Source organism: Pseudopodoces humilis, chromosome 1 (assembly GCF_049639895.1).
Source record: "Pseudopodoces humilis isolate 2021_Gansu_Grassland_sample_001 chromosome 1, ASM4963989v1, whole genome shotgun sequence".
NCBI lineage: Eukaryota > Metazoa > Chordata > Aves > Passeriformes > Paridae > Pseudopodoces > Pseudopodoces humilis.
This window is the reverse complement of record NC_142200.1, coordinates 64,925,814-64,949,099: the sequence shown is the minus strand read 5'-3', so window position 1 is coordinate 64,949,099 and position 23,286 is coordinate 64,925,814. Positions and strand designations below refer to the sequence as shown.

Below are 23,286 nucleotides of genomic sequence, written 5' to 3'. Positions count from 1 at the left end.
ACCATTTGGAGATCAGGAGTGCAATTTTTAAAATTTTAATAAATCTGTAGCTTTAAGAAATTCAGATCAGCTTTAGTAAACTTTTTTACTCGTCTTCTAGTAGCTCTGTCTAGCATAATGTTTATTCAAAATCTATTGCTTTCTTGAAAGGGAAGAAAAAAATGTTAAGGACTTGAGAGAAAGCATTGAAAATCATTCTTTGTTGGCATAGATGAGCAGTGGAAGCAATATTTCTTTGTTCTACAGAAATTATAATGCTTTTTATAAAGCTGTTTGGTTTCTGAAATCTGTAAACATGAATCCCGCTGTCAGAAACCTAATACAAAGTCTCTTCTTCCACACTGATGTCTTAGCAGCATTTTATTGTTAAGTCTGTCAAGCTAGCTGCTTATTATATGTCAAATTGGTTACTTTTTAAAACTATAAATTTTAGTGCATTCCAATTTTCACCAAATTATTTGATCTGCATTTTAAGATGCACTTGAACACAACAACAGAAAAGAGATTACAGAGATCAACAATGCAATGCAGGGGTTGTGACCAGTAATGAAATTATTAAAATTCCACCTACTTGAATGCTATAAGCCATGGATCTCATTAGCCAGATGAGAGGGCTTCACTGTGTTAGACCCTTGGTTCCTACTCAGCTCCATGACTACATTATTTCTCTCTTCTTTAGTCTTCTCTGCATTGGAAGGCTAAGGTTGCATCTCAAAACGTCATATATTCCTAAGTAGCATGACCAGCATTCTCCATCAAGGAGGGATTTCTCTTAATACTAATTTTTCTCTGTTATTACTCATGTTTTAGAGATCAGAAAAGACTCCTGTACCCACAAGTAAGCACTGAAGACCAGTGAGCAGGTAGTCACACTCTAAATTGTAAGTGGAGAGGGAGCATGCTGAGAAATGGGAGTGGGGGGAGCTGAACAGCCTCAGGTGATGAGGCCTGCCCTCAGGGTGCCATGGGATGCACATTGGCAGGTACTGATTAACAAGGATGGGCTCATTCTTCTCCCCTTATGCCTCTTCTCCCTATCTGTGAATGAACAGATTTGGGAAAATGTTATTCCTGCAAACCCTTCTGCAAAGGGCTTCAGCCATCAGAAAGTGTATCACCCTTGATTCTCTTGAGGGCTTATTGGGTTGTTTGTTTCAGAACAAGGTCAGTAAGTCATCAACTTGCAGCCTGTCACTTTTATTTTTCTTCTTGACACTGCAAATCACATTCACTAATCACAGAAGGACTCAGCCTTCCTGAAAAGACATGACTGTAGAACAAGGGTTATGCTTGTAGACAACCCTTACAATGAAATTCCTAGATGGTTTGCCTTCCTTTAAAAACAAGTGCACCTGCTGGGGCCAGAATTTGGGTTTCCATTGCAGGATGTCTCCCAGCAGTGGAGCAAGGGGGTTTAGCAGAGGGAAGCAGGAGGTATCTGGTAGGGAATGTACACAGAGAGCTGGGCAGAGGCTCTCACCCACTGAAAGCCCAGCACTGAGCTGTGTAAGAAAGACAGAGGCAGAAGCAAAGCATGGAACTGCTTAGATCAAGGCAGATTCTCCCCTCCCACAGAGGTTGCTGCTCTGAGGGAGAGATTTCAGGGCTTAGCAGACCTGGAAGCCTAATTTATACAGAGGCAGATTAATTTAATAATTACCCAAAGAGAAACAAGATACTCTTCTGGCTACCAGACTGCAAACTAAATTAAAAGTTGATATATATAATCCATCCACATTATGCCATTCTCTTTCTTTATCTGCATCAGGCTCAGAGGAAAAGAAAAATCATTAATATTCTGATTTCATATGCCATTAACTTTCTGGATGATGTTAAAAACAAAGAATTATTTTATCATTTTAAGCATTACTTTATGCTATTTAGGGACAAGAAACATGACTGGGCAGCAATGCCATTGTACAGGCTCTCTTCACATATGATTGCTAAGAAATAGTTTTACCGAAGGATGAAAAGAGGAGAAAAGAATTTAAGTAATATAAAATTTTGCCCACAACTCTCTAAGCCATCTACCTATGGGCAGCCTGGGAGTTCTCAGACTGCTTTTCAGTCAACTCCTGAGCACTGCTAATCCCTGCTGCTGCCTTGGCAGCCAGGTCCTTTGGAGCCTTAGAGAGGGGGTGGATGCTCCAGGGATGCTCCAGCAGACTCTGCTGAGCTTTCTAGAGGGGGTGGGAACACTTTCTGGCCCATGAGAGTAATCCCATGCATGAATTCATAAATCCTGGTGGCTGGATTTGCCTAGTGAACAGCAGCTCCTTCAGTTTTCTTCTGATTAGAGCTAGCCCCAGGATAATGATGGAGGACAGAACATTAAAATGGGAATTGGTTGCACCAAGCACGTATCAAGAGAGAAAATACAGTAAAGACAGAACTTTGGGTGCAGCCTTCTGTGATTTTTGCCAGTGGGGCACTGTACAAAGCAGTCTGTGTTCTTCATGCCTCAAGCCAACACCATGGGGAGCTAATGCCACCTGTGCCTCTCCTCCATCACAAGGGACATTGCTGCAGCTCTCACCTCTACTGATCCAAAACAGGAGTACTTTGGATAAGCAAAAAAACTGCATGAAGAAGCAGATCACTGCAGACAAGGGGGACTATCAGGTTCTCATCTGAGAAAGACAAGGGTCTAGAAAGCTCATAGGAAACATATGATGGATCTTATTTAGCAATTTCACAAAGTTCTCAGTTGCAGAAAGGAAGGGAGAGCAAAACAGCTTTCAAGTAAAGAAGGAATGACTCTCACTGCAGTGGCCTGGAAATACTTCTGTATTTTGGCTCTTTCTGAATCTCTAATGATGGTAAGGAAGCATGAATCATATTTGATTTTTCAGCTCTTTATCAACATTTTTATCTTTTGTCAGCCATGCCAAATGTTGGCTGATCTCATTAGATAATACAGGCTAAGGAACATGTCATCAGGAAGAATGTTCTGCCAAGGTAAACCTACCTTGGTGATTTAATATGTCAAATGTAACTTTTCAGGCAGAAAAGCATGATGTTTATGTCTCTTGGGAACAGACTACTCTGTTTTTCTCCCTCTGAACGAGGCCTGGCACCATGGGCTGTGGCAGGGCTCTTACACATCAAGGCAATTAACAGAACTTGTCTCATCATGTCCTGGCACTTAGAGGCAGCCAGAGAGGAGACAGAGCTGACATACCCACAGCTCTCAGTCTTGTGACACCACTGCCACGTTTGCCTCCACTATCCCAGGGAATAAATTCAAGATCTCATCAGTTCCCACATTCTGTTTATGCAAATCTTCACTCTCTTCTGTACCTCCAGCAAGGCTGCCACATCATTTCCTCAGTTCCTCGCCTGATTTTGAGGTATCATTGCTGACACACTTCTAATGAGCTGCCATGTATCACATGTGTATCACAGACAATCAAAATCTTGTATTTTTACACCTGTGGAACCATCAAATTCCTGTAGCCTCACTTTTTAAGTTGAGCAAATCTGTTTCCACATAGCAACTGAAGACAGAGAATTTGAAGCTGAGCTGTTTTTAAATTCCATTGTTATGAACCATTATAACTGATGTGATGCTGCACTTGCTGCTGTTCCAGTTGAGAGTCCCAGTGCAGTTACTTCTTTTTACCTAGCCTGAAACTTGACAGTGAGGTTATTGCTCATCCAAGTGGGTGACTAACAGCAACAGCTTTAGCAAGGAAAGCACAGTGTACATAAGGAGCTGTGGAAGCTTCCCCCACAGCCTGAACACCTCAGCTGCGACCTGTTATGCTCACATAATTTCAGTTCTGATCTCTGTGCAGACTGTCAAATTGTGCAGTAGCTCGATGCTGTGAATAAGGACGGATGGAGGGAGGGATGAAAAGAGGAGAGGGAAGCAAACAGCACCTAATTCATGATGGAAGAAGCCTGAAATGTTGGAAAAGCTGATCCTTTCAAGGTAGTTAAGTCAACATCTAGTGAAAGCTGAAAATTCCTCTGGGTATCCAGAAGGATTTATTTAAGTCCTATTATAAGAAAGATTGCATATGATTATAAATCCTCAAGTGTCTTCCCCTCACCTACTCTATTTTCATTCATGACCTGATTAGGGTTTGAATCCAGATCTCCTTAAGTGAATAAAGCTCCAAAGACCCAGCTTACATAAAGACAGCGATTTTTTTCTAGAAGTACATGGTAAAAGCATCTGGATTTCGAAGATGACAAGTCCTTACACTTGATTTTTTCCTTAAAGGAGGCAGAACACTAAAAGAGACAAAGAATCGTCAAAAACGTAGCCATGACACACTAGCACTGTGGATCACCTCACTCACACACCTTTTCTACCATAAATAATGCACAGATGCCAGTCTCATTTACACTGCAGCCATGGCTTGCATCTATGTAGAGAGCACAGGATGACACTGGTATCCTGCATGACCCGAGGATATTTTCTTTATTAGGGACTAGTCCTTTCCTCAAGACAACTCTAAACAGCACAGGCAACCTGCACTTACTCACATATTTGCAATACTTAAGGCAAAACTGCATGATTTTCAGCCTGTACTTGTTTCTAGGAAAGGGAGAAAAAAGAGAGATGGCTATCGGCCTGGCCTCAAGATTTACATGTGTATAGGCTTGCCAAGAAAGTTAGTGTGTGAAAGGACTTAGAGGACTGAACGTCCCTTTGTTCAGCCTAAATGTCCCTTTGTTTACTGAGAACCAAGGCAGGGGAATCAATGATGGGAGAACCCAAACCTGGCTTATTGAAGATACCTCTCCCTAGCCAAGAGTTTCCATTGGGGTTGAAAAGGAAGAAGAAACAAATGGGATTTTGTGTGCTCTTTTGTAAGGATCCTGCAGCTCCAAACCACCTTTTCTCACCACATTTTTTTCTCAGCAAACAACCCATAATGTAGCTCAGTAGTAATGTCACCTCTATTTGTCTTCTCTAAACTGCACTGCAAAAAAGCGCCTGCAGAATGAGCTTGGCCTTCCCTTGTCTGCAGACAAGGGGAAGATGTGAATGATGCAAAAATCAGCTGCAGCAGAAATCTGTGAGAAACGGGATCCTTCCCTGTGCTAACCTGCTAGACGCACATCAACCCAAGGATTTAGGAGAGCCTGGGTAACAGGTGCAGAATACAGACACCACTTGTGGATGACAAACTGCTAGAACGCAACACACACTGCCTGCCAAAATAAAAAGCCCTGCTGAGATAGCTGTACATTTGCTCAGGACCCTGTGCTTAATTTTAAGGACAATTAGGATTTGTCCAAAGCCAAAATGGATATAAATAGCAACTGAAACCTGCAAGTATCTTCCCTTCATCACTTGGGCTGTGAACTTTTTGGAAAAGGGACTCTTTGTGATACTAACAAGTCATGTCTGCTCAATCACAGCATATCACAGCACTGACTCATGCAAGCTGCAAAAGGGGGTTTTAAATGCTAGGGAGAGCTGGTCTTTTGTATTCTGACAGCTCCTTACTGCTGCTTTATACGAGTACCTCTCAAATGAGGAGCCTGGAATATATGCAAAAAAAAAAAAGATATGTCAGTTGCTTCACAGTGTTTAGGGCTCCCCTGGAGCTTAATTACAGGGGAGCTGTGACATGTAGTGTGTCAGCTAAAAGGTGGCATATCCCTGTGGCACAGTTTGAGAGGAGTGTTGTGAAATATTACTCATTTGCTCTTGCCCTACAGGTAACTCTATGGCATGCCCCGTGCAAACCACAGGTTCCCACAGCTGCCTGTGGGTTCCTCACACTTCTCACCTGTGGGGTCCAAGGCAGTGAGCTCCTAGATCCAGCTTCCAGCATCCCCATGCACATTGCAGTTTGATTCTACATTTAGCACATAGATATTCACATCTTCTCCAAATAATTTTTTTTTTTTAACCCTCACTCATGTTAGGTTTCTGCTGCTCTATAAACCACAAGCAGGGCTAAGTGATCAGCACCATAACCTTACAAATTTTTGGTCTCTAAGTGAGAGCTATAACTGTGGGAGATATATTGTCCCCTAGGAATGTGATAAAGAGCTCTTCAGCATGATTCTGAAATGAAGAAGCACAGAGATCATATTCCAGGATATATTTTCAAATGCCTAGCAACATTTCCCCTGGTTTAATTTTTTAGATCATATGCACCAGAATCGTTAATTTCTAAGGCTCTCTTTTGTGTTGGTGCCTAGCTGCCATTAAAAAAAAAAGTAAACTACAAAAAATTTCTGTCCCAGCTTATATTTTCCATTTGCAAACATCTACTCCATTCTCTGAATTAACAAGGAACAGCTTCTTCTTCTACTACATGCAGGAGGTGCTTTCATAAACTTGTCACATCCTGATGTTAGTAGCATATGGTATTGAAAATATTCCTACTGCTTGAAGGGAGAGCTGTTACAAATGCTTCAAGCAACAGTTTGTTAATTTTGGATGAGATCCTACAGTGCACCAATATTTTTCTCATGCTTTTAAACCTAACCATATAATGAAGATGCCCCATGAAGTTTCAAAAAGAATGAGCTAGACCATAGATTTTTTGGGGCCCTCAGAAGAATATTTCCTTCCAAACACCAATGTGCATAAGACAGAGTATTTCTTTCTTCCTCCTTATACAAACTAGAGGAGCAAATTCTCTTTTTTTACCTTCTTTTTTTATTTTTTTTTGTGCTATCGTGAAATATGGGAATAACTGTGGTCTACATGAGGAAAGCAAGGCTGCCTTGTTTTACAGCTCAAGGAATATAGGCTGTGCCTTACAGAGCCTAGATGTACCTCTTGCTCTGGCTACCTAGCAAATTGAAATATGACAGTACAAAAAAAAGAAGAGATGAGAAATTGGAGTGTTACAAATAAGGCCAGAAGGCAAGACTTCTCAGGGATATAAAATGGAACTGGCATCAAAAGATAGAATTGGGCAGAGGATAACAACATTAGCCTTCCAGATATACTGAGCAGCAAGATATGTCAGACGGGGTCAAAGAGGTGCAGGATCACAGCCCTGGGGGAATACATGGAGTTAAATAGTTGTCTTCCATGAACAAAATTATTCCTTATCTGCTCCCTTAAAAGGATGCTGTGTGTCTCAGCAGTGTAATTCCATCCCAGCTCACTTTTCCCAGAAGATGACAGAACTGCCACTGGGAAATGGCTTAGCTATTGATATTCAGCTAGTTGTCTGGGGGGCTGGAGGCAGGTAGAGAGAATAATTGGGTGGGTTTATGGTATCTAATACAGTGGTTTATCAGGTCCTCCTGTAGCTGCCTTCCCTTCTCCACCTTCTAGATGACAAAGGTTGTGTTTCCACTGATTCCTCCACCATGACCATTTTTTTCTACTCTTTTCAGTGCTTGTGTAGCCACAGCTTCTCATTGTAACAGCTGATCATTGTCTGGTCTCTGCCTGCTTATTTTTGCAACGTATCTGAGAAGGGTGATCTTTCATAATTGACAGAAGGGGAGCTCAAGTGCAGAAGAACTCATCTCTAGTTACACAGGCAATTTTGTGGCTAAGCAGGTAGCTGAACAGGGATCTCTAAGATTAAGTTGACTTCCTAATTTACTGGCTATAAATCTTAAACCATACTTTGTTAGCAGTGAAAGCTTCAGCAAATTCAAACTGAACCTTATGCCATTATTTTTCCACAATATATGCTATATGAAACAGTCATCTTTACCCTCCCTCCCCTGAAATAATAAGATTGTTCTCATTGAGGCCAAGTCCACAGACATCTACTTGATCCAATTTGACTTTTAAAGTTTTGTGAAAAACAACACAGGCAAGAAGGAAAAGAGGAATGCTCAGTTTGCTCTGAAAGTGATTTACAACACAGCAGCAGCTAAAGAATATGGTTATGGCAGAAAAAGCAACCCAGGACATTTTCTCTTGGAAAGCCTCAGACTGAGAAATTAAGGCAGAGCAGGTCAATTGACATATGCATACCCTGAGCATATTTCCTATCTTGCCTTAATTATGTATTCTGAATGCAGCAGCACACACCGCCTCCCGCCTTTAACTATCCAGTCAAACATGACCATTAAGCATATTCTGGGGAAAATACAAATATGAGAAGTATACCATGATATCCTGTAGAAAAGACACACAGGAAAAACAGAGGGTAAACCCAAGGGCAGAAATATGCTGCACAAAACACAGTTGATACAACACAGAATTCAGAGAGGTGAGAGAACTGCTTTAAGCAAAAACTAAAAGAAAAAAAAAATCACCCAAATAACTACTTCCTCCTTATGCTGCCAGATTTATGGTTTCTGCTATTGAAACCTAAGGCAGTCAGAATAACCAAATTTTGATGCTTCCTTAGATCTAGCTAGACCAAATGAAAGTTCTTTCAGGGAACAACAAATACATAAAGCTGATAGTTAACAAAGTCCTTTGCAGGGCAAGTTGACCTGGTATGCTATTGTGAAAAGAAACAAAGCAATGGAAATACCAACATAATTTCTATTCAAAGAGAATGGTGCGCTCAAGGATACCACAAGAACTTGGGATAACATTACAACAATCTTTCTACATCTATTTTTGTTCCTAAAACTTTGCATATGGCTTTCATTTTTGGCACAAATGGCATTATCTCTTGTCCACAAATTTCACATTTTAGATTTCAACCTCTGACTGGGAGAATAACTTTTTACAGTCATGCTATTTAGCATCAGTTTTCAGTTGTATGGCATCATTAAAAGAGTATTTTTGAAACAGGATGTATCTAATATAAGCATTAACCAAACAGTGAAAATAGAAGCTTAAAATTGAATTTAAAACACACAAAGTAGGAAAACAAAAGACTAGCTAGTATTTCACACTCAGATATCTAAAGCTATTCCCCTGAAATAAGGGTTGCATTTGGACATATAGATATTATCATTAGAACAATCTTAACCCCAGTTTCCACGAGTAGTAGGTAGTCTCAGAAAACTCTAGAGGTTACTCTTTCTAAGCTACAAAGTAAGTAAAAGCTACAGTGACAAAACAGAGATTTCCTTAGGCCATCTTTCCTATTTTCTCAGCCTCTCTTGGCTGTATTAGTCACGACAGTAAGGATAAATTTCCTACTTCTACCATATCAATCATTTTGAGCTACCTGAAGAAACTGAAGGGCAGCAACAGAACACTCTGTCAATGTGCATACTTCACTAAAAATAAGGTGCTTCCTCAGGAGGAACAGTGGGATTTTGGAAAACTGGTGAAAGCTATGCCAAAACGAAAAAAGTAGAATATTAAGCACAGATTACCTGGGCACCTACTCTAAAAGCAGCTTCCACTTGAGCTTTGAGGATGTTGCACTTCAAATGGTCAGGTACAGATGAAGGTGACACGGGGGCATGAAGTGTCTTTTCCGATACCTTCTTCTCTTCAGCCTACGTTTATTAAAAAAGTAGCGACATACATTAGAAAGATAAGTTCATAAAATTATCAAAGATTAAATTTTTACTTGGAATAATTTGATTCAGCAATACTGGCTACAACTTCCATATTCATACCCTGATAAATACACCTTAAAAGCTTTCAAAATATTTAATGACTTGATCCTATATTCAAGACAAGAATAGCCCCAGGGAAGCCTGAGTAATAGAATCAAGAAAATGATGTGGAATGAAGATACATTAAAAAAACCCAGCCAAAGCCATGAGTGGTTGCTCAAACCTGTGATCACACTGAGGAAACAAAACATTGTCTCAGAATATCCCACAAAAGGCAGAAGACCAAACAGCACAACTGTAGTCAACACTATACCCTTAAAATGCACAGATTTGCAAGTTTAACCAGAGAAATACGAATGAATCTCCACTTAATTGCAAGCCAAGCAAAATCTCCATAATCAGAAGAAAAAATCAAGGAACTTTAAGTATTGCTGATGCTGTTTCCACTTGATATCAATCCTTTACCTATGCAGTGCTCTGAATCAGAAATTTTGGCCTATCTAGTGTGGTGCCCTGGCTAAACATGACCTAAAGGTTTTATGCCTTGAGCAAACTATATCTATCAGAAATTCCACGTTAATAAACTTCCCACGCAGAAAAGGAAAACAAAACCACAATGTAATACTAATGTATCAACAAAGAGAGTATGAGGAACCAGGATTATAAACATGAACTCTTAAACAATCAAACTGTAATATGTCACATATTTTTAGAGAATAATTGGGCAACAGCATAGCAACCATTTCAAACTTCCCTATTCTTCCTGTAAGTGACACCTGAATTACAGATGAGTAACAGCCTCAATTGTGCATTCATATCCAGCTCTCATGGCTGAGAAGGGCGAGTGGTTGTATATACCCAGACAGAGCAGACATGTAATGCTGTCACTCAGATATCAGCCAAAACAGGTACAGTGCATCAGTACACCAGGTCTAGTGATCCTTGAGGTTCACCTCTGTCAAGTGTTTCAAAACAGAACCAATCATTTTGTTGCCACTGAAATTACCATATAATTAACCCTTTAACTTAAAAATCTGTCTCCTTTATCCTTCCTTCTGCCCTCCCCCATGCCATCCCACTGGCTGATGGTAACTACAGTCATACTGACTCTTTCCTCAGGTCCTTGAGCAAGCACAGACAAATGTGTGACATATCAAGATTCAGGGGACACTTTCTGCAAGTGGAGCAAGTCACAAAAGCAATTGTGTTGCCTGAGGAAACTGTTCAGCAAACACTGGGGAGGAAAAGAGCCAGACCTTAGGAGAACTCTGTTGAGACTGCAAGATATTTATGTGTAAGCAAAGTTGGTCTAGCAGCCTTCTGCATCCAAAATACCATAGCTGCCAGGTATGATTTTGAACAACTGTCTGTTAAAGGACTGCTCATCATGAGATTTTTTTTTCCTTCCAAGATTATAATAGTTCTTACATGTTTATTTGTCAAGATACGTTTACATTTTTAGAGGAAGATATATTTGGACTTCCTATTCTCCCCAGTCTCCTCCTAAGGGAAAAAGAAAATAGATAAAATGAAAAGTGACAGTGTCTATCTGGAGCAACTTATGGAACTGTAGTCATCTATTCAGTCTTAAATATAATAGTAGTAGCTTGGGAAGTATATGAAGAAAAAAACCCTGGCAAATCTAAACATAAAATATTTGATTGCCATAGGTGTCTTTTCTGGGATACTCCTAAAGCTGAGAAGTGGAGATAAGCAAAAGGACAAAATTATTTGTAAAGAAAGCACAGCTTTTACTTCACTGATATTCTTGGTAGATAATGTGAACACATTTTAAAAAGGCTGTTATTACTGCCAGCTTTCATGTGTATTGATTTCTAACAGCAGAAAAAACAACACACTAAGCAGTGGCATTTCTAAAGGCCATGCAAAATCCCACCTTTGTTTTAACATAGTATACCAATTAAATCACATTTCAGTCAAGCAAGACTAAACAATTGTATTTTACTTGCTATAGCAAGACAAGGCTTGTTTAGGAGACAAGCTTGTTTCATAACAAGAAATGTTCCCAAGTCCCATCCTTCTGTTATTCACATGGATATAGATATTTTTCAGTCCTACTGTTCCTCCTCCACTGCCCAATTTTCCCACACTGACCAAGAGGAAGATAAAAGCTCCCAGGGGTGCTGTATAGCTGGGAATCCTCAAAAGATCTAAATCTCCCACTGTATTCAGTATTGTGCAGATGACTCCATTTAATGGAGAGCCCCAGTGTGAGATCTGATGTGCAGGTCTCACATTGAGATTCTTGAGAGGTCCAGATGCTGATGGTGGCTTATCTGGCTGAAAGAGAAAGCTGCTGCTAGAAGGTGCACACTTCTCAGGAGCCAATCCTGGGTATTCAGTTCTGCTTTAGTCCTTGTTCAGGTCACACTTTAAGGGTTTCATCTTCAAGCAAGCAAAACTTGCTTTGCTTGCACTGCAAGGGGAGCAGCAGCACCTTTAGTGACTGGTCACAAGAGAGGAGCAGACACTGCTGCAGTTGCTGCTCACTTGTCCTGCTCAGCAGCTGCTGAGCCAAGAGCCAAAGGCCACCACGTGCCCCTGCCCCAGTGGAAATGCCGACTGCACACAAACCACACACATGGCTTGGGACTGCTCAGCCTGACCCAGGCCTTCTTGAGCTTCTTAACACACATCAGAGGCTTCTTTGCCAGCCTGCCTTGGCAGTGACAGGCTTGTCTGCCACAGAGCAGCACATCCTGAACCATTGCTGAATTCTGCTCTCCCACAGCTGATTAGCTGAGACTATCACACGCAGAGTCAGTGGCACTGAGGGTTCCAGATATAAAGTAAACTTTAATCACAGAACAAAGCAGCACCTCCATTCTAAGCAGCACACATTCATTCTGTTCTAAGCATCTGTATAAGTTCCTATTTTTCCGTAATGTCACTAATCTTCACATACAAGCTCATTCATCCCCCAATTTACCTCCTAAAGTAAAAATGTTGTAAAGAATGCAAAAGAAAATAAAATATTTCACGTCTATAAAAGCACATGCAGAATCTTCCATGGTTCAATTCACTAGTTTATAAGAAAATCAAAGATCTAAAACCTATCTGCATTAGCAATCTCCAAAGACTATTGCTACAAGAATAAAAGCTTTATTCTACTTTATTTTGCTGTATAACAAAGAAATTTTATATTTCCAGAATCCTCACTGCTCGCAGCATAAAGACAGCAGCTAGGTATTCATCAGTTGAACCAGGCTGGCAGTTATTAACATTGGTTTTTTTTTTAATTAATAAACTCAGAGTATTCTATTTGGAAGTGATTAGAATGCTAAACATGCCAGGATGTTAATGAAACTTCCTATTTTATTATTTTTATTATGCAATTCAAAAGAATCTTAGATGCCCTTTTCTAGTGAGTCCTAGAGTCAATCTTGCATTTGATTTGAAAGAGATAATGTTTTTGGTCAGAATTGCAATTTAAACTCATCCTAAAAGGTTTAGAAATTAAGAAAAAGCCCATTAAGATACCTGATAACACTCCAGTTTTCCATGTCCAATTCTGTTATCTCAATAATAGCAATATATTTACATTTCTTTTACCATTAATGTGGAATATTATTTTTCCATAGAAGGAGAATACTGGAGAATTGCATTTAAATGGAAAAAGTCAAACAAGCTCAGATATATATACATATAAAATTAGAGGCTTTTTTTTCCTTTTTGTAATTGAGTTCTTACATTTGTTTTTTCTCCTCCCAAACATTTACTTTAAATTCAATTACATTTGCTGATACTAGAACTGAAGGCAGATTTGTAGAGTGTTAGATAATGATGATACTGACTTTGGTTTGCAAAGCTAAGTGAATATTAAGTACACACACAGAATATAAAAATAGTTTCATGAAACACAGAAATACCACTCCTGTACATAACATTTCCAAGCCCTGCTTTAAAAGATTCATGCTTTGTTCCACATCAAACTTTGTACCAAGAGCAAGATTCATGATCTTGTGCCTCTGTGAATTTATTGATAGCCTCTTCTTAGCCAAACAGCATGTTTAAAACATGTATTTGACTGGAGATAACTGAAGAATAGAATGAATATTTTTTTTAGGAATGCTGGTCTATTTTTGTCTCTAGTCATCACTACATGTGGGAGGTAAAATTTTAACAAAGACAACACAAATATATAGGTTCTGAAAGCACATTACCTAATTGAGATTTGTTGGGACTCAACTACATCTGCAAATGTGCGTGGAAATCTACAGACTCTTTTGCCTCTTTTTCACCAGGAAATGTATTGTTTTTAACCATGTGACAGCTAGCACCAATTATGAAGACACCACAATGATAAGACCTGTACAATTATTCTTATTTGAAGCAAAGTTTACAAGCAGAAACTGCATTATCTTTATTAGAAGAAAAGTACAATTGAACAAACAAACAAACAAACCCCTCATTAAGCTGTCAGACAGACTATTTTCCTCAGGTTAGCCATTAGTTGGTCTAATGAAAGATATAACTCCCAGTAAATCTTGTTATGCTTATATCCTCAGAGTAAACCTCTTTAGTTCTTGGTATCAAATTTATTTTATAAAATGCTACCTCTGTCACTGTGAGCTTCACGACAGTCTTAGTGGACCATGGTAGCCATGTTTCCTGGCACATACCCTCTGACCATGTATCACACAGAAGAGTCTCAGGCACATCAACAAGGTGGGCTCATTCTGGGGGTTTGCTTAAACTACAAATGATTTTTGGAACCCCTGGCTTTGGGCATCTCTGTTACACAGGGAGCAGGTAGTTCCACACATTCTTGCAGGTGGTATTTTTTGGAAGCAGACAATGTGTGTTACAGGGCAGTCCTAGAATATAGTCCCTGCTAGCAAAAGGCTGTAAGTTCTGAGCAGAGTTTGCAAAGGCATTAAGGCTCATCAGGCTGGCTGGCTGAACCTTTCTCAATCTGCCTGCAGCTTTGTTCTAATAAATTTAGCTGTAGCAGCAATAATTTTATATAGAAAACAGTAACACCGGTATTCTTTGTAGAAAAAGGTATTTATGACTCTAACACAAATGTAGTTTAAAGCACTGAAGGGCTGACATGGAAACAGGGGCCTTGAGAAGGGAAGACACAGAACATGGTGTAGAAGAGCACTGATATGGAGTGATAACACAAAGGGCACAGTCTGGCACTGGGGACCCATGGCTATAAACAACTCACCAATGGCTGGCTAAACTGCAGACCTGAACTTGGACAAAATTTGGTTTAGGGGCAATAAAGAGAGTGAAGACATAATATATGGCATATATATGTAAAAGCCACCACATACAGTAAATTAGGGTGTAATGTGAAGATGTAGATTGATGAAGAAAGAGCAAGACGTAAAGGCTTATTTGAAAACATACAAAAGGACCCAAAGAATATTGTAGAGTGAGGGGAAAGAAGAAAACATGAGTATGGCTGGATAGAACATTGGAACAGGCTTGCCAGGGAAGTGGTTGAGTCACCATCCCTGGAGGTATTTAAAGGATGTGTAAATGTGGCACTGAGGGACATGGTTTAGTGCTGGACTTGGCATTACTGGCTCAACAGTTGGACATGATGGTCCGAAAGGTCTTTTCCAACCTAAATGATTCCATGATTCTACGACCATCATAATTCCCCCTCTGACCCCACCAGAATGAAATGACCAACCTTAGGACCCACAGGTGTAGGGAAACGGTGAGCATAACACCAGGAAAAGAGGTAGAAACAATTTGAAATGTATTATTATTCTTTCTTTTTATGCAATAATTACAGCTGGGCTAATAATTACTAGACTCCCAAGATTTCAGAAATGCTAATACATTCTTGGCTTTATATTACACACACACACACACACATACACACAGAGCAACGAGGGATGGGAGAACACATTTTTGTAATGAAAGGCTTCCAAGAAGAAAATCAGAAATACATTCATAGCTACAACACTTAGGATTGTCTGTCTTGGAGATTAAGGAGTCTTCTAGCACCAAAGGGCATGAAACACAAGTTGAAACAGACTTTCATCATTCAGTAGGTGGACAGACATGTACATTGTACCAAACAGCACTGGAAAAGAGATTGGACACATCCATTCATCATTCCCATGAGACGAAGTTTGCTGTAGCAGACAATCAAATTAATTAACTGCAGAATCTAATTTACCCAATTTCTTGCTAATTCTCCTATGGGTCGATTATTAAGACTGACAAATTCTAGCCTGAAAGCTCTTTTCTTGAAAAAAATAACAATTAGCAACAGGAAGAGAGAGTGAAAACTGGGACTCCACAACAGATGTGGAAATGGTTGTTTTTTGGGTTTTTTTAAATCAGAAATAAAGTAAATGAAACAGCTTTGTAGCATCTTCACTGGTTTTATTTAAGCATAATATTTTGGAGGATGCAAAAGTAGGCCATAAAAAGCACTTAGTAGACCAGAAATCAATGGACCAGTGCATGAGAGGAGTTAACACATTTTTTTGCCAGAAACTAGACACACTGAACACTCATTAAAATCTGTTTGCTGCTGAACTGAGTAGCTAGCTAACTACTATTATAACCAAAGGAACTTTAATGGCCCCACTCTCAGTTAAAAATTCTTGTCACACTTTGGGGTTGTTCAATCCGGTCGAACCTGCCTTGTTGCCTTTCTGCTGGGCAGTGCTCTATGGCATTTCAGCCCAGGGTTAGCCCAATATTTGCAGCATGTTCCTCTCTTTCACTTGAGAAGTCATCTGCTGAGGCAACTCCAGGCTCTGCTCAGAGCTCGGGGACCTGTGGTTTGTTTGTTTTAGCTTTGTGAGCTCTGTATACACATTTCACCAGGATCTAGGTCAATGGTGCTTGAAGTAGAAACCACAAGCAAAAGGCCAAAATAACTTCAGAATTATTTGTTGGTCACAACCCATAGCCTGTAATGTAAGGGCTGGATCACTGAAATGCTTTCCAGTGATGACTGGGCCAGTTTCAAGAGTATGTACAATTTTCAGATTGCTAAAAACAGTAATTTTAATAAATTTTGAGGGGCTGGCCTCTTTTGCATTCACATGGTAGCTGCTGTTCATGGGAATGCTTCCCAGTTCTTAAACCCAAACCCTCAATGACTGCCAGGGGAGGGTTTTCATTAGACAGCCTATGTCTCTAGCCTTGCCTTTTGCTGAGCTTCTGCCAGAAACAGAAGCATTTAGCAGCTCTTGATGCTCATTACAAGACTTTTTCATCAGCTAAACTTTGACTGATGGCAGACTCGTCACAGCAGACACAGGCTGCATTTGCTGTGCAGCTGCATTTATTGTGAAGGTCTGACTTGTTATGATACTGGGTTCTGCTAATTAGTCCTTAAATAAATAATCCATCTGACTGTAGACAAGATTCTAGAGCCGTCAGGACAAGCCAAGAAAACCTTTAATTATAGAAGAGCTGCGTCCTCCCGCCACAGACTTGCAGTGAATATGAACGAGCGAGAGGATCAGAGATCAGGCAGAAGTTGCAGGTACAATATTTTAATTACTTGCACATTATGATGGGATATAGGACCAAAGTGTTCTAAGCTTTCAGCTTAAGAAAGAAGGCAGATCGTAAATCAACTCATTCTGAAATCACAGGGGTACCATTAAGATCACATCTCTGAATCTTTTGTGCAACATAGGTCAGATTGGTTTACTCAGTTGTGCACTGTGGTCAATGTTGGGGAAGTCCTTCGCTCTGGCCCTTTAATGTCAATAAACTCAGCTCTCAGTGAGCTCAATAGTGTAGGACAGTCCTTTAAAGCATGTTTTGGACACTGCACCTGAGAGAATGCTCTCAGCTGGGGTTCAGATAGAGTATCAGTAATCACATCTGAACTACACAAGTCCTCTCACAAGACATGGGTATTCATTGGATGAGTCTGAGATGGAGAATTTTCCTTTGGTAAACTATGTCAGTGCTTAAAAACCTTTGCCTATAAAAAGCTGTACTTATTACCAGTTGAGAATATTTCTAGAAGATGAACTTGAGAAATGTACATAGGAATAAAAGGCTACTTTCGCATTTCAGCCCAGTTTGTTGATTTTATGCTTTATTTTTTAATTCCCACTTGAGCTAGACAAAATTAGAAGTCCTCACAGGTGAAAACCAAATAGATCTGGGAGAAAGTCTAAAATATTCCACCTTCCTCTGTTGATTGAGAAATCTCCAAAAATCATGACTACATTAATAAGGCATAAGGACTGCAGTCCATATCTGAACTACACCACAATCCTATGACAAACACTGAACATGGTTCAAGGAATTCTTAATGATAGTAAATCCACTGCATAATGGAATAAATTCAATTAACTGTAATGTTGAAAAAAAAATCCAGTATTTAATTTTCTCATTAGAAACACCTGGCTCACTGATTTTCAGCCTTGACTTCCATCTCCTGGAATCTCTCATCCAGAGAAGAGAAAGACTCTGCTGGATAGATATACAGTCCCTTCATGCTTGTATTTTTGGTACACTTGGTCATGTCCCCTTGGATTTTATATCTCCCTAACACTTTCTGAAGGAATGTCAATAACAAAAGGCTGTTTGTAAAACGAAGGTAAAGTAATTTAGTTGAGTTCTTCCTTGAGCTGACAAAAAACTCTCAAAACGCCACTTTTCTTTTAACAGGTCTGTACAAAAGAATCTCTGGGGGCCCAGACTAATCTCTTTTGAAGACAGTGGCAATGCTCTCATTGACTTCACAGGGTCCAGCTCACAGGACCTGTGTGGTTGCAAACCAGATATTCCTGATCAAGGAATCCCACAGCTCAGGCACAGTGGATTTAGCCTCACATGGGTACAAAGAGCCACAGTCTTGCTGATCTCTGGCAGAAACAGCAGGACATGGCTGTTTGGCCACCCCTGCAAAAACTGTCTCATAAAACACCCACTAACATCAGATGCCAGGGAGAGTTTATGGCATAACACGGACTCCTCATGAAGAAAAACAAGATTTTTTTTATCACTTAAAGTGTTGTTATTTTTTTACAGCTCTGGGCTGCCTAGATGACTAACTCTTCACAACTAAACTAAAACTATATCATAACATTGTTGCAGCAGCTTCTGAAATTTTAAAAGGCAAAGCTGATTGAAATGCTAAATCTGAAAACCAAATCCCAGTCCCATAAGAAGATGGTGAGAGGTGATTAAAAGCAAGCCAGTTGAAGATGAATGTTGATTTGAATTGGAGGTGAAAAAGCAGCAGCTTTTGAATATGAAGTGACAAAGGTGCTCTGGCACATACATGTAGAAGTACGTATGTACATGCTATACCTTGTTCATGCTGACGTGCAGGGCTGGCCATGGTCCAACTACCTTCACACTCTCCGTTTCTATTTTCTTCAGATGAGAAGTTTCATCATAAAGAAGGGGAAGTCCTGAGCTCAGTTCTAAAAGGATGCCCAAAAGAAAGAAAGAAAAAAACACAGTCTGAAGGGAGGCTACAGAAGAACTGCAGAGCAAGACACTCAACTGCATTTGAAGAGACAGCGGTCGGCAAAGCACCTTCTCTGTAAGACCCTCTAAAATGTTTCATAATTATGCCTGTTGGGTCATCTTGCCTTCTTCTATTTAGCAAACAATTGCTCCCCCTCCTCCTTCTCACCCATCCTTTCATTTCAGCAGAGCTTTTGCCAGATTTGGGCTAGATATTTCTCTCCTTACCTCCCTGCTGCCTCTACCCCCTCTACATTCTAAAACTTAGTTGACACCAGAGGGATTATTTATGCAGCCAAGGTGCCACTCTCGAAACATGTGATGTGTGAAGAGATCAGAGTATAGCTTTTGGCTTCTCTCAGACATTTTTATTTATATGCCAGCCTCTTTAAGACTGTTGTCAGGAATTTGCTGTGCTTTGTCAACAGAGATTTTGAGCAAGCCACCGACACAGAAAGACAAGGAAAAATACTTTTTCAGACAGCCCTGAAAGGTCTCTGTCATCATCTTGGGGATGGTGTGGCATATATATACATATTTGCAAGTACTCTGAGAAAAATAAACTTCATCATGTGATGATTTAACGGATCTCTGGGTCCTCCCATATTTCTTTTTGCCATGGATTCTGAAAAGAGTTGGGAACAATCCAGTTCTGTGCAGTCTGATTCAAAGCCTACTGAAATCAATAAAAACCTTGCACTGACTGCAGTTTGTTTTGGATCAGGTTCTTAAGCTGTCCTAAGAATATTAAATATTACTCACTCAAGATCTAATTCTACAGCTGTTCAAATATACATTAAGGGCTTTGCTGACTAGAGACAAATTGCTAAAATCAGCTTATAGGGATATAAGCAAAAAGCTGGTTTTGGCATTAGTGAAACATTATCAGACCCTGAGGTAATAATGTCCTAAAAGGGTTACAATATCAGCATTGACCTCCTCTTGGTGGTCCTTCATCAGAAGTTAGTGTTGCCAGAATTCAGCATTTCCCACATCACAGCTGCTTCTGTGCGTATGAGACCGAAACTGCCTGATACCTTGGGAATAAATTACCACAGCCATAAAATCAGATAAAATTTTTTTTTTTAAGAAACACAATCATTCTACTTTCCTCCTAAGAAAGAACATAAAGGGGGGAGGAAAGCGCCTTATTTAAATTATTCAAGTTTGCTATTATTTAAAACTGATTTTTAAACTAGGGTTTTTTCCCACTTGTTTAAAGGGAGAGCTCTAGAAGACAAGCAGGCCAGCTTATCCTTTTAACTCAACCTCAATAACAAACAAAAGAAAAGGCAAAAAAAATGGAATTCCTACAAAAGGCATAAATTTCCTGAGTCAGCATTAAGTCTTGGCAAACCCAGGCTTTCATTCCAAGAAAGGATTTGGCAGCATCGTGGTTTTTCAAAGCGCTGTTTTCAGCCTGAAACTTATTCTGTGTTAGACCATTCTCTGCTCAGGGTTATGCAAGGTCTTTTGTAGCGAGCTGCTCAGGAATAAAGGATGCCTTTTTTTGAAGTGATAGCCTGCAAGCTCAGCCCAGAGTTCAAGAGGCAACCTGGGTCCCCTCTTCTCGTTCCTCATCTTCTGTCATAAAAATTCTGTGAGCTGCACTGCAAGTGTGTTGGCATCTGCTCGCAGTGGTAGCCCCAGCTGCTGCCGGTGAATCTGCTCATGTGCACCTGGTAATCCATGCATGACCTTGCCGTGCCAATTAGGCTCAGCAAGGGGCTCACCCTCTCTTCCCTGTAAGGCCAACTACTGTTGCATGGAGTGGGACTGGGGTTCTGGGATACGCTGGGGGGACATGTGCTGCACCACAAGATGTGATCCGCGTACATTAGCTTTGTGGTGAAGAGAAGCATCGCGAGTACAAGAATCAGGCTGAATGCAGGAAAACAACTTCTTCTGCTGAGCTGCCTTCATAAACACACACGTCAGATTTGTTTCACTGGATTTCACTTCCTTCAGTAATTGAAGTAGACAAATTACTTGGAATGTGAAAAATCAGGCAGGTCTGGCCCAGGTTTGTCTTCAGCTTGTTTCTGTAACGAAGTCCTGTGCTGTGTGTTTGCTGGGAAACATGCACAAGTATTTAAAGGAACCCTGGCTGGGCACATGTTGTTTCCCTCTCTCCTGCACGTCCTGCTAATTGCACTGGAATTTTGGCATTTCTCAGAATAGATGTAAGTGGAAGAAAGGCAGATGCTTTCTCCCTCTTTCAGCCTGCTGGTGGGCACATATCAGTGGGTCACTCCATATTCCACTTTAGATTAATTCAAAACCATCTCAGAGCCCAGTGATGAGGCCAGTCCATAGCAACTGGAACAAGTCACAAAACACCTGTGGTCCTATGGAAAAGCACAAGGTAGGTGAAGTGCTGGTGTCACCTCTGTCAGCCATATGGGGAAGTTTCTGCTAGGATAACATATTTGCTCCATGAGACCTTTTTGCTCTTCAGGCATTTCCACTTGAGATATTTTGGTCACAAGCACCCTCTTTCCTGAGAGCGTCCCCAGTTTAGTGACCACTTACTTCCTAGAAACACTTTGCTGGCACTGGCCTTTACACAGAACCTGGAGCCAGACATCACTCCCCCATGTCCTCACGCTCCTGAGGCACACTGCTGATAGTGTTTCCTCTCTGCCTGGCTTTTCGTGTCCCACGCACTGTGCCATGTCCCCAGTAAACGGACAATGGCCAGCATGTTCCTAACCATTACAGTACATGCACTGTGAACCTTACCCACAGGCTCTCTACAACAGTTTTCTCAGCTGAAATAGCCTGAGCAGCATTTTAATGAAACCATTAAAAACAAACCAACCCTAGTCCCCTGAGCACCAACCTTGAAAAGGCACTTAGACCTGTCACCCCAGGCTGCAAATGAGTTAAGTCTGATTCTTTTTTAAGGGAATTGCTCCTACCCAGACTGCCACTGCTCTCACAGCATAAACATGCCAGATATATTATATATATATAGATCTATTTTCTCAAGGAAAATCAGCTTTGCATCTTCAGCCAGATGCACAGGTGCCACAGATGATCAACAATGGGTTGCAGTGGGGCAGCACGGGAGCATTAAGACACCCAGCACACTGCATGCACAGCTGCCCAAATAGCTCAGCTGGGAGCAGCCAGCACAGCTGCACTCCAGCCTCCCCTTGGAGGTGTCCCATCCCTTTACACTCCCTTAGAGAATCTGGGAATTGGCATTTGGTGCTACTGGCATTGGGCAGGAACCAGCATTGATTCTCTTCTTCTGCACCAAATAGTTACTGTGGACCAGTCTTCAGCAGACAAAGTGAAGAGAAAGGTAAATCTGTCTCCAGCAGCAGGTGCCACACACTCTGGCTTCTGAAGTTCCTTTCAGAGCATGGCAGCTGCCAGACAGGCCAGGGGGGCTGCTCCCCATCACCAGGGCCAGGTTTGGGGGAGAGGGCTCACTCTCCCCATGTCTGGGGGAGGACATGGAGCCTCCTGGGCTCCAGTTTCCTCTCACAGGCAACACTCACTGGGCACAAAGAGAACTGCTCCTGATGTTTGCTCCCTTGTGCTCTTTGAGACATTTTCTGAGGTTATTTCTGCAATAGGGAGAAGCAGGAAGGTTCTGTGACCTGAGAGGAGACAGATTGCTGGAATAAACACCCTGTGCTCTGTGGTTTTTGCTGTGTAATTACCTCCTCCTGCAGGTGGGCCCATGTCAGGGCTGTGGGGAGCTGGAGACCACCAGCAGCAGTGCTGGGGCTGAAGCTGGGGTGCCAGGAGTCTGACATGGAGCTGTGGGCTGGATGGGGGGAGCCCTGAGGAGGTGGTCGGGGCAAGCAGGGCCAGCAGTGCCCTCTGGGTCGGGACACTCAGCAGCAGCATAGCTGGCTCTGAATGTATTTCCTGGCATGCTTCAGCTCTAATTTGGGAAAGGAAAATATGGGCTGGCACACCCCCCAGAAAGGTCACTGCCTCCCAGTGTGCCAGGCTGCCAGCTGGGAGAGGTTTTCCAGCATAGCCTTGCCAGCATCCCCCAGCACCTGGGCCCAGCCCTGCAGCCAGGGCAGCCCTGTGACAGAGCGACCCAGCAGGTGCAGGGCCAGGGGAGCCACCCAGCAGTCCCACACCAGGAGACTCTGCACTCCCCTCCTGGATGGTGACGGCGGCTGCAGAGCAGGGCTGAGATGCAAATACCTGTCAGTGGCACAGGAGCACCCTGCAGCCTGCTCTGAGCCTCCATGGCTGTGCCAGGCAGGGGCTGGCCATGCTCCATGCCAGCCCCATGTGCTTCCCAGCATGAAGGAACACTGGAGTGCAGTGTACAGTCAGTGGAAAGCAGCACATCTTCTGGAGGTTGTTCCTAAGGGAGTAGCTTTATTGAAAGCCCCAGCAAGCAAGTCGTATTACTGCTCAGGATTCCTTCCTTAAATGTCTACAATGCCTTCCATT

At 41.4% G+C, this 23,286-nt stretch overlaps 1 protein-coding gene across 3 annotated transcripts in view; it reads right to left on the bottom strand.

The window, feature by feature from the left end:
* The window catches only part of EPB41L4B (erythrocyte membrane protein band 4.1 like 4B), a 168,589-nt gene that overhangs the window by 48,165 nt on the left and 97,138 nt on the right, over positions 1–23,286 (bottom strand). For all 3 annotated transcript variants that reach the window (XM_088059788.1, XM_088059776.1, XM_088059781.1), the window contains 2 exons: positions 18,694–18,809; positions 9,226–9,351 (listed from right to left, as the gene is read on the bottom strand). In XM_088059788.1, coding sequence (XP_087915914.1) covers positions 9,226–9,351; positions 18,694–18,809 — 242 coding nt within the window. The remainder of the gene's footprint in view (positions 1–9,225; positions 9,352–18,693; positions 18,810–23,286) is intronic.